This window comes from Hyalella azteca, unplaced genomic scaffold, assembly GCF_000764305.2.
Source record: "Hyalella azteca isolate HAZT.00-mixed unplaced genomic scaffold, Hazt_2.0.2 contig16685, whole genome shotgun sequence".
Lineage (NCBI taxonomy): Eukaryota > Metazoa > Arthropoda > Malacostraca > Amphipoda > Hyalellidae > Hyalella > Hyalella azteca.
In genome coordinates, this window is record NW_025946495.1 from 2,835 (window position 1) to 17,869 (window position 15,035).

The 15,035-nt window shown below is 38.9% G+C and overlaps 3 protein-coding genes across 3 annotated transcripts; 2 read left to right on the top strand and 1 right to left on the bottom strand.

The window, feature by feature from the left end:
• Positions 1-1,048: 1,048 nt before the first annotated feature.
• LOC108675772 lies at positions 1,049-5,702 on the top strand (the record flags this gene model as incomplete). Its single annotated transcript, XM_018163798.1, has 4 exons — positions 1,049-1,153; positions 1,455-1,536; positions 4,677-4,899; positions 5,623-5,702. Coding segments are annotated over 4 exons (490 nt in total), but the record flags the coding sequence as incomplete, so codon positions are not given.
• Positions 5,703-7,120: 1,418 nt separating this feature from the next.
• On the bottom strand, positions 7,121-10,430 carry LOC108675773 (cytochrome P450 2L1-like). Its single transcript, XM_018163800.2, has 6 exons — positions 10,266-10,430; positions 9,924-10,023; positions 9,131-9,264; positions 8,606-8,827; positions 7,566-7,768; positions 7,121-7,156 (listed from the first exon to the last, which is right to left on the bottom strand). The coding sequence occupies exons 1-6, from the start codon at positions 10,354-10,356 to the stop codon at positions 7,121-7,123; spliced, it is 786 nt and encodes a 261-aa protein (XP_018019289.2). The 5' UTR covers positions 10,357-10,430.
• A 1,301-nt stretch (positions 10,431-11,731) lies between these two features.
• LOC108675774 lies at positions 11,732-14,761 on the top strand. The gene is made up of 2 exons (XM_018163801.1): positions 11,732-14,524; positions 14,696-14,761. Exons 1-2 carry the CDS (start codon positions 11,732-11,734, stop codon positions 14,759-14,761), a joined length of 2,859 nt encoding a protein of 952 aa, XP_018019290.1.
• Positions 14,762-15,035: the final 274 nt, after the last annotated feature.

Consider the following 15,035-nt stretch of genomic DNA (forward strand, 5'->3'; position numbering starts at 1 on the left):
AGCCATTAAAATCAACCTCAGATTTGCTCTCGACCGATTTCAAATACATGAGGCGACCCTCCGTTAGTACCCCAACGCCCTACTCGTCGGGCTTATCCACACTGCGACACAATCATTCACAATCGAATACAACTAAACTTCCATATGTGAATGCATATCGAAAGTGTCACAGACAAACAAAGCCAAATTCAAACTTTAACCCGTCATCCATCCTGGCCTACAATTGAAACGCAACATGTTCAAATGACAATTAGATGATAACAGTGGAAGGACATGAAATATGAAAGTGTACATCTATAATATTTCTGAGTGCAATCATGTTTTCATGTTCAGGACATTTAAAATAAAACTACACCCATATTAAAACAATAATTGTATCCCTCATGATACAGAAGCCACTACAGCACAACGCTTACTTTACGACGCCTAACACCCATTTTCAACGACACCCCCCTTTCACACATGCAATGGAAAGAAGAGAAATACACTGGCATCCAGAAATATTATCAATTCATATACCAAAACGCACATTTATGCAACTCCAAAACACTAATCTGGTCTGAAACATCATATATAATAAATCCCTAACCTATTCTTGATAAAATCCCTGAAATATATTCCCTGATTTCTGAATATGAGCACAGGACACTCGCTGCACATTGCCCATGCATAAAATAAACGAAGCCCGACAAGCAACAATCAAAACAAGAACTGGAACCTCACATGGAGACAACAAATACGCAAAAATAACCAAACACGAAATTAAAAACAATTGCTAAACACAGTCTTTTGCGAACATATCCAACGCAAAATGAGATGTTAGCATCTGCATACACCTCGAACTGCAAGCATACCCGAAGTTCTCATTGCCAGCCTAAAGCCAATGAAGAAGGCTTTGGCTCCATTACTTGGAACCGAAGCAGGAAATAACTAACGTTCGGTCTGAAACTTGACTATAAAAAACGAAAAATTCAATCTGTTAATGAACACTTAAATGCTTTAATTGAGTGCTCGCTTTGAACTCAATCTGTTCATTCACGATTGACAGGGAGGTGCGTTACTCAGCTCTCATATCGTCCACAAATGTCAACCCAGAGTTCCTCAAAATCGTCCAGAACATCAAAAAGTTCCCAATGGGCGTGGACTTGTGCGGGTAAGTGATAAGCACTTGATTGATTGTTTTCACTGAGTGGAGAATGATTGTATGGATAATTTCAGTAGAATGTTTTTTGGAATGTTGATCTTCGACAAAACAGATTTCAACAGATTTTAGCAGAATGTAGAACGATAGTCGACCTTTTCTACTAAATATGTGTTTCGGAGCCAAATTGATCCAAAAAGTGATTAAGACTAACTATCTCTACATATTAACCCTATTTTGCATCATAGTGATGCATACAATTGGAAATTAAAATAAACGCTTGAATACCATGACGACTTTTCTTACTGCACAGGGATTTAAATTCGACGGTTCGCCTTCAGATCTACCTTGCGTCTTCCTCGTACGAAGAAATTGACGAGTCACCCGCGTATACTGTGCGTGAAACACGATCCTATAAATTTGCAAGGCACATGTATGACGAAATGATCATGTATTTTTGAATACTTTAATGTCTAACTTGCACGTATCTCAATAAATATTTTTTAAATTATTCGTATATTTAATTTACGCCGAAAAACTGCTATTGAAGTAATAAAATTACTAAATTGCTTAAATCGCAAGTTTATCAGGAATTTAAAAGCAAAGAAAACAGCCAGAATAATAACCATTTCTTAGGAATGAAAACGTTTCAGAGTCCAGCTCCATCGTCAGTTTAAAAGTTCAAAACCTATAAGAAAAGCCGAAACAATTAGAAAACTAAATTCACATCGAAGATGAAAAACATAAATTGACAAAATAAAAACAAATACACATATGGAGACAGGCCTATCTATTTACAATTTCAAGGGGATAGGAGCTGAAGGCTGCATTTAAACTAGGTTTCTGTTTAAAAATATACAGGGATTCTAAAATCCGTAGGGCAGTAACACCGGTCGTGTAAGCTAGAACTCTAAAATCACTATAGAACACCGGAACATTGCACTGTTCGGCATGGACGCGCACAGCTGAATGAGGAGGATGCGCAAGTAATGTTCCCGTTCTAAAACTTCTGCTCTTATGCTCCGCCAGCCTAGTGTAAAAATTGCGAGACGTCATACCGACGTACGCTGATGCGCACTGCGCACAACCAGGGGACGCATGAAAAGAGGGACGAACGCATGAAAAGAGGGAGAGCATTTTTATACATGAAGAACGAACCAATTTTCAAGTTATTCACCAATATCACCTGCAAATTTACATTCGGAAGATATTTATCGATCAAATCTTTCAATTAGCCATAGTCTCAGATGCTTTACCGAAGTAGGGAAAAGAACAAGAAATCAGGTGAACTGTCACAATCGGGAACAACTTCATTATATTGCCTTGACATGAATTTCTTAATTTGAGTATAAATCAATTGCGACGGAAACCCATTTAAAGAAAAGATGCTGCGCAAAACTTCAAATTTAGTGTGCATATAGCATTGAAAGTTGAACAAATACGAAAGCCACGATTTAATAATGTTTTAATCCCATTTAATTTAAAACGAAATGAGCAAAAACTAAAAAAGTTGGTGCTTAAACCGGTAAACGTTAACTTTCTGAACACAGAGGTCTGGAAACGACCATTAGCTTTTGTAACATTACAATCGAGAAAAGATAAACTATTGTTGGTTTTAAGCTCCATGGTGAATTTTATTGACTGATGTTGGAGGGTTAGATAATCAATGAAAAGGGCCACATGAGAGGGATGCTTGAGAAGTAAAAAAGTATCGACAAATCGGTTATAAAAAACAGGTTTAAAATCAAGAGGACAACTGGCCAGCCATTTAGTCGCGTGAAAACACATAAAAATATTAGCAAAAGTAGGACTTAGTGGTAGACCCATGCCCAAGCCGTCAATTTGTCTATAAAATTTGCCGGCAAATACAAAACACGAGTTTAAAACAGATAATTCAAGAAGAGATTTATCAATAGTTTCATGGAGAGGTATATTTGTAAACAAATTCTCGACATCAAATGAAGCCATAGTCAGATCCTGGACATGGGTGAAACTCTTCAAGCGGTCTACGAACACGTACGAATTGTCTACCGTATGTTGGTTGGTTGTCAAACAGTTCAACACTGGGACCAAAAATTTAGCAAGCTTGAAACTCGGAGTGTTGTAAGCAGCAAAAATGGGTCGAAACTGAAATTTTGTAGCGAAATCTGGCTTATGAATCTTAGGCAAGCCATACAAAATACCTGGGCAAGAGCCAGATGCATAAAGTTTCAAATAAGTTTCAGAAGAAAGTGCAGCGGAATCTTTAAGTTTTCTCAAAAAATTATTAATTTTATCCTCAATCTTCAAAATAGTTTTAGCAATTGGATCTGTAATTTCGATAAATTTAGAAGGGTCTGTAATGAGAGCAAAAAGGCGACTGTTGTAACGATTGCGGTCAACCAATACGACTCCCTTGCCCTTATCTGGCTTACAAATGATTATAGGTCCTTATTTTTGGCCAAGTACTTCATCAAATGGGTGTCACGGGGTTGGAAAAAAGTGAAGAAAATTGTACAAGCTTTGAAAGCGTAAAAATGACGGTAAGCTAGGCTTTGCAAGTTGCCAAGAAATTCAGGACGATTGGTAATAGAAACATTTTTTAAAGTAAGAGCAAGTCTTTCAAAGGCTAAAAAGTATTTATAGAAGTCCAATTTAAAAACAGAAATTGAAAGATTTGATGAATAAATATCTTCCGAATGTAAATCTGTAGGTAATATTGGTCAATAACTTCAAAATTGGTTCGTTCTTCATGTATAAAAATGCTCTCCCTCTTTTCATGCTTTCGTCCCTGGTATATAGATACAGTTGTGCGCAGTGCGCATCAGTGTACGTCGGTATGACGTCTCGCAATTTTTGCACTAGGCTGACGGAGCATAAGCGCAGAAGTTTTAGAACGGGAACATTACTTGCGCATCCTCCTCATTCAGCTGTGCGCGTCCATACCGAGCAGTGCAATGTTCCGGTGTTCGATAGTGATTTTAGAGTTCTAGCCTGCACGACCGGTGTTACTGACCTACGGATTTTAGAATCTCTGTATATTTTTAAACAGAAACCTAGTTTAAATGCAGCCTTCAGCTCCTATACCCTTGAAATTGTAAATAGATAGGCCTGTCTCCTTATGTGTATTTGTTTATATTTTGTCAATTTATGTTTTTTATCTTCGATGTGAATTTAGTTTTCCATTTGATTCTTCTTTTCTTATAGGTTTTGAACTTCTGAACTGACGATGGAGCTGGACTCCGAAACGTTTTCATTCTTAAGAAATGGTCATTATTCTGGCTGTTTTCTTTGCTTTTAAATTCCTTCTATTGAAGCAAATAAGCATCTCTGTCTGAGCCCATTTTATTTTCAACAACCATAAAGTTGCAAACAACCACAACCAACTTGCAACTTTGGTATTCCTATTAAGAATATTTTGATAGAGATGAATTTATTGTTTGTAGCAAGTGTGCGAATCATAACGTACATTTGTTAACAATATATGTAGGCATGAAGTCATCCGATTCCTAACAATTTTCGCTCTGACTCATGCTTAAATCCTTTGCGTTGACAGTGGACAACTCTGATCGCAAACTTGGGCGGCAACTTAGGCTTCGTGGGAGTGTCGCTGATCACCTTCTTCGACGTGGTCTACTACTTATTCGACGTGTTCCTGATCCTGGTGTGGCCGCGCTGCTACGACGTCTCGGAGGGCGTCACCAAGTCCGTCGCTCCCGTCAAGAAAATTCCGAAGAAAATCATCATCTTGGCCGGTCCTCCGGAGCAGCTGCCACACGGTAGGAATAGAGGCACTGCCACCGAGAAAACATTTCTCATTTCAATGGGCTACTCTTGTAATTTTTTAGACGAATTCACAATGATCTGTTTTCGCTGATGACTGAAATCATACTTATTGAGAATATTAGAGGGTGTTGACCACATATCAGATTTAGTGTTATCAACGTGATGGAATCAGTCACTCGACGAGCCAGGATATTTTGCTTACCATGCTCCAAAACGCGGAAAAATAACCATCCATGACAGTGGAGCCTTTCATTGAACTTCATTGTGTTCTGAATTCAATTGACACAGAAAATAACTGAATAATTGGGCGTAACTCAATCTGAAACTGATACAGTTGGAACGACGCTGTATTATTCATTCTAATTCATTCATTCATATTCATTCGACCTAATTTAGCTGCATTCTTTTTATTCGTATTTATGAGAGATTTGCCACAATTTTGAAGAAAAGTTCACGAAGTCAGTCTAACAATTCCAAAAATTTATGATCTCTGACCATTTATTCGAGTATTGTGCTTGCTTCATATGTCTTCACAAGCCGGCATTCATTATTTCTCAGCATTTCGCTCTACGTACTTTCAAGCACCACCATATTTCAACTCCATTCATGTTTCATGTCGGCCCTCGTTTAGAAAATATTTTCGTATATACGCAAAATACTTTAATTTTTCATTTTTTATCATCATTAATATTTATTAATGTCATTGTTTCTCACAGGTAAGCCTGTCAAGAAGCGCCCGCTGAGGTCAAGTGCCCGATGGTCTGAACGCTTCAACCAAGTCTTCATGAGCCACTGAAAATGAGTCAAGTTTCCATTGCGTTACAAATGAAAAAGATTTTCATTTCAAAAAATGTTCATGAAAATTGCATGTCAAATCCTGCGGAATTGTTTGTCGACAAATCCCTCAAATTTATTTATCTGCCTCCGGTCTCGTATCAAAAAAATTGTTGCCGTGTCGATTTAACCTACGTAGTTTGCATAATTCAATAAATTAGTTGATGTTTTTCGGTTGAACCTGCAGGGAAGGCTTTTCTTTACAATACTTCTCTTTAACTTCGCTTCTTGCTGTTTGCTTGTCTGCCATAAGTTTTATTATCGATATTTAACGCACTTCTACCTCTCCAATCGATCTGTAATTTTGCACACTAGCGTAAAGTTGAAGACATTGCATGAATCAATTGACAAAATAAATAATTTCAAAAAACATAAACTTTTTTAATATTAAAAAATTGAAAAATAATTTTGTCTGCTACAAATCTTATAATCGACATTTAACACACTTCTGCCTGTATAATCGATCTGAAATTTTGCACGCTTGCGTAAAATCGAAGACAATTATAATGCATGAAGCAATTGACAGAATAAATATTTCGAAAATATAATTTTTTATATGCTAAAAAAATTTAATAATTAATTTTTTTAATATTTGGAAATAATATTAGAAATTCATTGTATATGTGTAACATCAGAGACACTGGATTCTTTGTAAGCGTTGTCTTTAAAAAGTAATTATTAAACGCATAATATTGGTCATTCGGCCGCTCAGAACGTCAACGACTCGCAAGCTGCCATGCCATGGAGCTTTGAGCCTCCACTTCATCGTTGACGCTCAGATTGGTTGCCGCACTCGGACCTCCGCCAACTCTAAATCAATGTTTCAGCTCAGCAGATATTGCGATTCGCGAGTAAACAATTGGAGAAAATTAATATTTTTATATTTTTGAAGTTTGGAATGCCCATAATCTAGATCGCGGCGTACGTTTAGGAAACACTTGTAAAACATCATGTGTTGAAAGAAGGTCTGAAACATCGCGCACGAGGCTATCGTGTGCTGCTTTAACCTGAAGCCGTTAGCTTTTAGCAAAAAATTAATTGACTCAAACTGCTTCGATGCAACAACTCCCTTAAATCCAACTAACGCTATTTATAGATGATTTGTGCAGGATTGAGTATTGACTTTATCTCACTACGAGTGATTTCATTTAGATCTGCCTGTAGCCAGTTTAGAACAACATTTATATCTAGACGTGATATTTTGTCTTGACAGTTTAATTACTGTAATTTAATTGAATGTTGAAATTTACTAATTAACATGTTGTAAAATTATATTAAGTATTAAATCTTAGATAGAGGCCATGATTGTTATCGTATTACAAATATAATTCAGGACATTGAATTTCATTCCTTACGGTTACTGATGGTTCGGCTGATGGGTTAATACTGATGGTTCGGCGGACAAAACTGGACGACCTAAGACAATGAACAGTTTAGCTTTACGCTACTTTCAGTAGCTTTACGCTACTTTCAGTGACCAGATCATGTCACCGCTCGAACTACTGCTTAATTGTAGGGAAAATTCATCAGGCGTGGCAACAGCGGCCAATCTTCATTGGTCCGCAGCGCCACGTCATCGGCTACATAGCTAATTACCAGCCGCAGGTTTCGGTTATTGCTCATTGTCTCATTAGATCTCCTTATGTGTATTTGTTTTTATTTTGTCAATTTATGTTTTTATCTTCGATGTGAATTTAGTTTTCTAATTGATTCTTATTTTCTTATAGGTTTTGAACTTTTGAACTGACGATGGAGCTGGACTCCGAAACGTTTTCATTCTTAAGAAATGGTTAATATTCTGGCTGTTTTCTTTGCTTTTAAATACCTTGAACAACAACTGGATTTTATCTCGATTCTTTATGATGACATCAGCTTTGAACACTTTGTTCATGATTATTTTCGGCAATATCTTTGCCAGCCAAGGAAATAAGTCGATCAGAAAGAATGTCCCTTGAATCGCATTGAAATTCTCTTGAAGTAAAGAAATATGCCTCAACATTTCTTCATGATCGGCATCATATCGTTTGCCTGCAAGGAAAAGACACGTTATAAATGCGATCACCTAAACTTCGACGATATTGATTTGCTCCAGCTTTTATTTGCATTGTGGAGCATCTGCTTGCCAGGCAGATAATACTTGAAGGATCCTAGATTAAATTTTTACGCAAGTTTTAAAATAATGTTGTCACATTGGCTAATAAAAGTTTTGCGTTTCCGAAACTAAAACCTCGTTTCTCACCTTCTTATTTATCTATAATTCCCTAACTATCATTAATTGTCCTCCTTTCTTAATCCGTTCATTTAAAATGTACAAAATGTAAGTTTCATCTAAATGCAAAATGTACGTTTAATTTCATTTTAATTTGTAAAAACGGTAGTTGAATGGGTGTTTCGTTCGAAATCTGGGTTGGGATATGGTTTTTTTTAGCAAGTTTTTCGAATTAATTTAACGGATTTGGGGAAAGGAAATTAAGAATGACGGAATGCTAAATGACGGGAATTGGATGACCCGATCCGAAGAAATGGATTCTAAACGACGAGATTCTGAACGACGGAGTTCAGGATATTGGGATGACGGGATTTTTAAATTAGAGTGAGTATGATTATCTATACCGGGTAACTTCGGACTAACCTGCTTGCAGGTTATATAAATACCATATAGGAATTACACAAAAGCCATCACACAACATTTGCATCATTGTTCCATCGAGTTTTAGAATAGCTGTTTGATTCAAATTGTTTGTGCCGCATCATTCTCTCCTTTCATACTAAATTATGAAAATGTGTACATTAAAATTTTTCAATAAATTTCCATACTTAAGTTAGAAATTTTATGGATAAAGTTTCGCCAGAACTAGACCGTACTAGCGAGCATTTGCCAGATAACGTTGAATACAGCACAGTTAAGAAATAGATCCATGACGGCAGGCTTGCCGACGCAGGTTTTATCCAAGTGATCCACCAGCATCTCGGCCTCTTGTTGAATGGAGCCCTCGAGCGCTGTTTTGCCCATCCCGAGATCACGCAAGTGGCGCAACATGAACCGACGGTTCTCGGCCCACACTGAACCATGGCTGTTTATGATACCTGTCATGGACAACAACTCGTTCATAAATTGAATTCGAAGTCCTTTCAAATGTAGGCTGCTTCCAATCTGTATTGCAATTAATATGGTTTCTCGTACTGCCGTTAGATGAATGCAGGAATAGATTCTAAGCTTGCCAATTAGTACAGTTATTGATTCAATAACATAGTTTTCATCGTCCTACCAAAATCCTGTGTGAGAAAAAACAAGCGTGACCTAACAATACAGTTTAAGGAACTTATCTTCAATACGAACCTCGTGACTGTAATAGTGCAGCTGGTAAACAGAGTGGAAGAAAAATTCACCAATATTTCTGAAATGGCAGAGTGTATCAAAAGAGACGAATGCCGGACGTCCCTGGATGTCGGGATGGTTGAACGCCTTCTTGATGAGGTTGTAGTCGGTGACGACCACGATGCGATGAGAACCCCACTTCGTTCTGATAGAGTAGGGTTGTTTGTAATTGGCAAATGGTAATGTTAAAATGTCAAACGAATTACCGCTCACTCCTGACTGATTTACAACTACGTATTTATTAAAAGGATATAAATTCTCTGATCAATTTTCATATAAAACATAATAGAAAGTTTGATAAATATTCATCGCGATTGGTTTTCAGCGTTTCTAGTAACAGTAAGGATATGAAAATAATATTCCAATTTCGTTGCTGAGCAATCGAATATGCACTAAAATCTTTACAGTCCGAGACCAAACGGCACAATCACAGCCAGGACCTAATTGAAGATTGTCCTAACAATTTTAGACTGAAACGAGTCCTCTCTTTATTATTGTTCATGAGCGAAATACAACTGTAGCAAAATTGTTTGCAATATATTGTTTGCGCAAATTCAGTAATTAGACATGCGAGGCAGCGTTTATCTACCATTCCAGCAGAAAAAAAGCTCAGAAACCTGAATAAAACCCCAAATTAAATTCAACAAACTTAGCTTGACCTACACGAGGTTTGCGTTTGATTAAACTATAAATTAATTTGCTGTGCACGTGCTTGAAAATGGGGCCACGATCGCGAAAGCAAAATTATCGACCGGCAATTGCTGCAGCATTGCAAATTCTTCGGAATGTTTGACAGAAACTCACGTGAAAATTTTGCCAAGTTTCCTTCTAAGATTCATCAGATGTTCCGTAGGGGAAAGACCAGATGGGGGCAACTCTCCCACAATGGGCCATCCGAATGATCCTGGAAAGGACGAATATCAAAACACTGTTTCAACGTATGAAACGACCAACCCAGTCTCCCAGTATCACCTTCTGAATGGCAATCTCACTTGATCGATGCAGACAATCTCCGAGAAAAATATTTACGTGCAAATTTTGGTAGCTTTTTTTTGTAGCTCTTTCGATCGAAGTTCAAAAATACGTGAAAAATATAAACATTGCACTTTGTTCATGATAGTACCAAGAAACCAAAAATATTCTCACCTGGAGGCATCCGTTTAGGTTTCTTAGAGTAAATTGCAAGTATTGCTAGAAGCAGAAGAAGAAGACTTATCTCAATAAACATGTTGATCATGAAATATTTCGCATATAAATAGTTGAAAGAAGAGAACCGTTCTGAAACTAATAAGCTAATTAGTGCTTATTTTATAAACGGGTTTCGTTCAACAGTTTTCCCCAAAGTTATGCAATGGCTACGAATTGTGCTCTCAAGTCTCGGCAGTCGGCAGTCCCTTTGTCAATTGCGCTTAATGCTTTTGTCTGTGTCGTACAAATCGTTTGATAATACGCATATTATCGCAATAGCGAGATCATGACTATCGCTCATTGTGGCAATGACAGACTATAGAAGCCAGTTCCGACAAACTTTCTAATTCCTTAACGTCGCGTTCTTACGGTTCATTTCTCTTTCTTCGCTTTGTATCATCCCACAAAATTGAGTAATATATGAAAGTTTATAAAATTGAAACTTCGTGTCATTAAATTGCGTCAGAGTTTTTTTTACACTGTCCACAGTTCGCAATGAACACCGGCAGGGGTACAACTGCTTCATGTGCGGCTTACAGACATATGATGTCCTTGAAGCTGAGAGCTGTGCTGTAACTGTGCAGTTACAAGGGCGCTATCAATTTTTTTGCGGTTGAAGGTCGATCAATGGTGGAAGAGCTTATAACATAACTTTGCTATCCTCATCTACTACGGACGAGATAGAATAGAAGTGTCGGCATTGAAGAAATAGGCCCATGGCGGGTTGCCGATTCTTGAATTTTTCGTGAGATGGTTTGATAGACAAATAATTGTCCATAAAGTAAGAGTACCATGTATTACTCACAAAGAATAACTACCTCCCACCCAAAAAGGGAAATTTTTTGTTAATAAGTGCGAGCCCAGGGTAACAATAATATCAAGCAACGCAGTTGATGACATGCATGGTGTATCCTTAGTATCTTTTAAAAAGATGGTCAACTTTTCCACAGCGCAACTGAAAAACATTTTCAGCCATGTGGCTCAGCTAAATTATACGTAAAAATGAACAGATGTTGAAATAATATCTTATGCTATTACATTCCCTCATTTATTTGAAGAATATTCTACTTCCTTTGAATAATGAAGTGTTCTGATTCAATAAAATATTCTTTTTGCCGAGGAAGGAACACTAGCGATAGAGTTACCAGAAAAAAATATTTTTCGAAGTAATATGAGTGAAAACATTTGTCTAGGTGTAAATATTTTTAGCGAACCTTTTGTTAGCTTAGTTTTTAATAGTCTATTTTTTATGCGCTGCTATGATTTACTTGTTTATCCGACCTTTAGTATAAAAAGGAAATTTGTTGTTGAAACCGTGGTTATCCTAAAACCTGAACGCGGACTTACGGCAACCCAAACTCAAAAACGGAAAGCGTTTTTACAGTATCGAAATATTGGCAACCATTCAGGTTTTGTTTCCTGAAATGACTTCGGCTGCCAAATCAGACTCGACACGTACCAGAGAATTCCCGTCAGGTCCTCTTGGTGTAGTTACTCGAAAGAAGCATGAGATCGAGGAACTTTTGCATAGCCCTGAGACCAACATAGAAAAAATTAAAGTGCTTTTCAACGTATACCTGGTAAAAGTGGAACGTCTTCTCGAAGCTTGCAATGAACTGAGAGAAAAGGAAGATTGCAGGCAGGACGGTTTGGAAGTGTGGCTCGAACCTATTCTGACTGACATAAGTCAATTTAGAAGTAATGTCGAGAAACTCCTCGTCCCGAGCCATGACGTCAAAACTACGTCAGACGTACGTTCACACGCCAGTCGGGTGTCTTCTTCTAAGGCGTCTTCGTCCGGGGCGTCTGGGTCCTCCGTCACATCAGCACGTGTTGCCTTAGCACAACAGAAGGCAAAACTGATGGCAGAGAAGAGTTCGTTGAAAGAAACTATTGAGCTCGAGCAAGAAGAAATGGAATTACAGCGTAAGGAGCAAGAACTCCAGGCAAGAATAGCAAGAGAACGTTTGATTTTGAAACAAAGAATGCGGGAAGCAGAAATAAGGAAAGTTGAACTTGAGACTGAAATATTGGAAGAAGAATTAAAAAACGTAGAAGGCGGTGAGCGCTCACATCACGAATCTTCGAGGTTAGAGACATCGGCTGTTCATGCGCTACCGGCTGATCCTCCTAAACAAGGGCAGTCGCCAGCTGGAGATTTACTAGCGGTGGCCCTTGCTAAGCAAAATGAGCTCACTCAGCTGTTGGCCGAGAGTCATGAGCGGGCTGTGCTCCCGAAGCGTCAGCTCGACGTTTTCGACGGATCTGACCTGACCGTCTTTAAAACTTTCTTAACGGCCTTCGAGAATTTATTTGAGAAGTCGTGCACTAACGATAGCGACAAGCTTGCCTACTTGGGGCAGTACACCGCAGGTAAGGCCCGAAAACTTGTTGACAGCTGCAATCATTACGATGCGCCTGCAGGGTACAAGAAGGCCAAGCTGCTTTTGAAAGAAGAGTACGGAAACGAGCTAAAAAATGCCTACTCGTTCCTGAACATTTTGAATGACTGGCCTTCAATTGACTATGACAATTCGGATGCTTTGGACGAGTTGTCACTCTTCCTTACAAAGTGTTCCAATTATATGTCGAATATGTCTTCGCTTAACCACCTGAATAGCCCAAAGGAGATCATGAACATCATTACGAAGCTTCCATACAAACTAAGGGAGAGGTGGCGAACTTATACTTACAGGTTGACCAAGAATGCAGAGAACGTGACATTCCAGCATTTAGTGACATTCGTTCAAGAGGAGTCGGCTATCCTCAAGCAGCCTATTTTCTCGGACATTAAAGGCTACGCAGAGAAGAAAGCGAATACTGGTAGCGGCGCCTTGAAGAAACTGTCACTATCTACAAAGGCCGCAAAAGTGATTGACGAAAATCCTGAAGCCTCTCAAATAATGTGTCCTTGTTGCAAGAAAAATAATCATCACCTGGCAAACTGTTTCTTTTTAAAGAAGAAGCCTACAGCCGAAAAAATGAACATCGTGCAAAAGTTAGGCCTCTGTTTTGGCTGTCTGAGAGCCAATCATCTCTCGAAGAACTGCAGAAATCGCCTCACCTGTGCGAAGTGCGGGCGGCAGCATCCCACAGTACTGCACGAGACGGTTGAATCTAACGGACCAGTCCAGCGATCAAATGGTTCACTCCCCTCAGCTTCCGATGTTGGAAGCGCAGAGACGCGACATCAAGGATTTTCATTCGCAACTGGGGCTGGTGCCTGTCCGGGTGTGAAGGTAAGATGCCCGGTAATCCCGGCGAAAATAAGTTTGGATAACAACATTAAGATTGTGGTCAATGTTGCGTTGGATCCATTCTCGACCAATTGTTGGATCAATGAGAGCTTGATAGAGAAGCTTGGTGCAAAAACCGTGAACCAAGATTTATATTTGACAACGATGGCTTGCAAGAACTTGAAAACTCCTGCACTGATTCTTAATAACTTGAAAATTTGCGACCTGGATGAAACGGTGACTGCGACGGTGCCCGTTTTGTATTCCAAGCCTGAAGGAGACTGGCCATTTTCTAAAGAAGACTTGCCAAGACGTGAAGATTTAGAAGGGCTTCCGTTTCTGGACTCGATACCCTTTCGCTTCCTCGATGAGGAAGTTTCAGTATTGATTGGAATGGACATGCCTGGTTTATTAAAAACTCTGCAAACTGTCAGCAGGGAATGGAACGAGCCATTTGCCTCTCGGCACTGGCTTGGATGGGCGCTGAATGGGCCGATTTCACCTAAAACTAGAAAGGTGTCCGTTCATCTAACGAAGATCAATTTCAAAGAGAATAAAATAAACGAAAATTTCAAGGAAATGTTTCAAGATTATGACACGACTGGTGAAAGCGCAGTTTGTAACTCGGTGGAGGACGATATGTTTCTAGAAATCGTGACCGCGAATTCGAAGATAGATGACGACAATCATTACGTCATCGACTTGCCTTTGAAAACCAATGCGAAATTTCCAAACAACCGTGATAAAGCTCTCAAAAGATTCAAAAGAATTGAGAAAAAATTCACGCGCAACAAAAATTACTTTGCAGAATATTCAGCCCTCACAAACGAGCACCCTCTCAAATTTAACGACAAAGAATTCAGCACGTTGATGTGCGAGGTTGCGGCTATCCTTAACAACCGTCCTCTGACGCCAGTCTCTGACAATCCCGATGATCTTAAGGCGCTGACTCCCTATCACTTGCTTCTTTTGAATGCCGGCGTGACATCCCCATCCGGACTTTTTTTTGCAAGAGTGACGCCTGCTCAAAGAAACGTTGGAAGCAGGTACAATACCTGGCAGATTTGTTGTGGACGAGATGGCGACGCTATATAGTACCTCACGTTATTGCAAACTCGTCAAAAATAGACAACTGACACGCGTTCCGTGCAGCCTGGTGACTTGGTGCTGGTGAGCGACAACCAGCTGCCTCGCAACCAGTGGCCTCTCGGCGCATAGTTGAATAAAACCCGGCGACGACGCCAGAGTTGGTTGCTGAGACTAAGGTCGCCCAAGTTCAAAGATTCCTTTATTAATAAGCTAGGGTGCCTAATAATCAAAAGGCCTATTCACAGGCTGATTTTACTTAGATAGGTTCACAAGATGTAAATTTAAATTGTATTTGAAATTTAGGGGCTGGTGTAAATATTTTTAGCGAACCTTTTGTTAGCTTAGTTTTTAATAGTCTATTTTTTATGCGCTGCTATGATTTACTTGTTTATCCGACCTTTAG

Coding starts and splice junctions, on each gene's coding strand:
- LOC108675773 (XM_018163800.2), bottom strand. CDS start 10,356: ATGATCAACATGTTTATTGAGATAAGTCTTCTTCTTCTGCTTCTAGCA. Junction 10,024..10,265: donor ACCTAAACGGATGCCTCCAG/GTGAGAATATTT, acceptor CGTCCTTTCCAG/GATCATTCGGATGGCCCATT. Junction 8,828..9,130: donor CTGCCATTTCAGAAATATTG/GTGAATTTTTCT, acceptor TGTCCATGACAG/GTATCATAAACAGCCATGGT.
- LOC108675774 (XM_018163801.1), top strand. CDS start 11,732: ATGACTTCGGCTGCCAAATCAGACTCGACACGTACCAGAGAATTCCCG. Junction 14,525..14,695: donor TGCTTCTTTTGAATGCCGGC/GTGACATCCCCA, acceptor CGTTCCGTGCAG/CCTGGTGACTTGGTGCTGGT.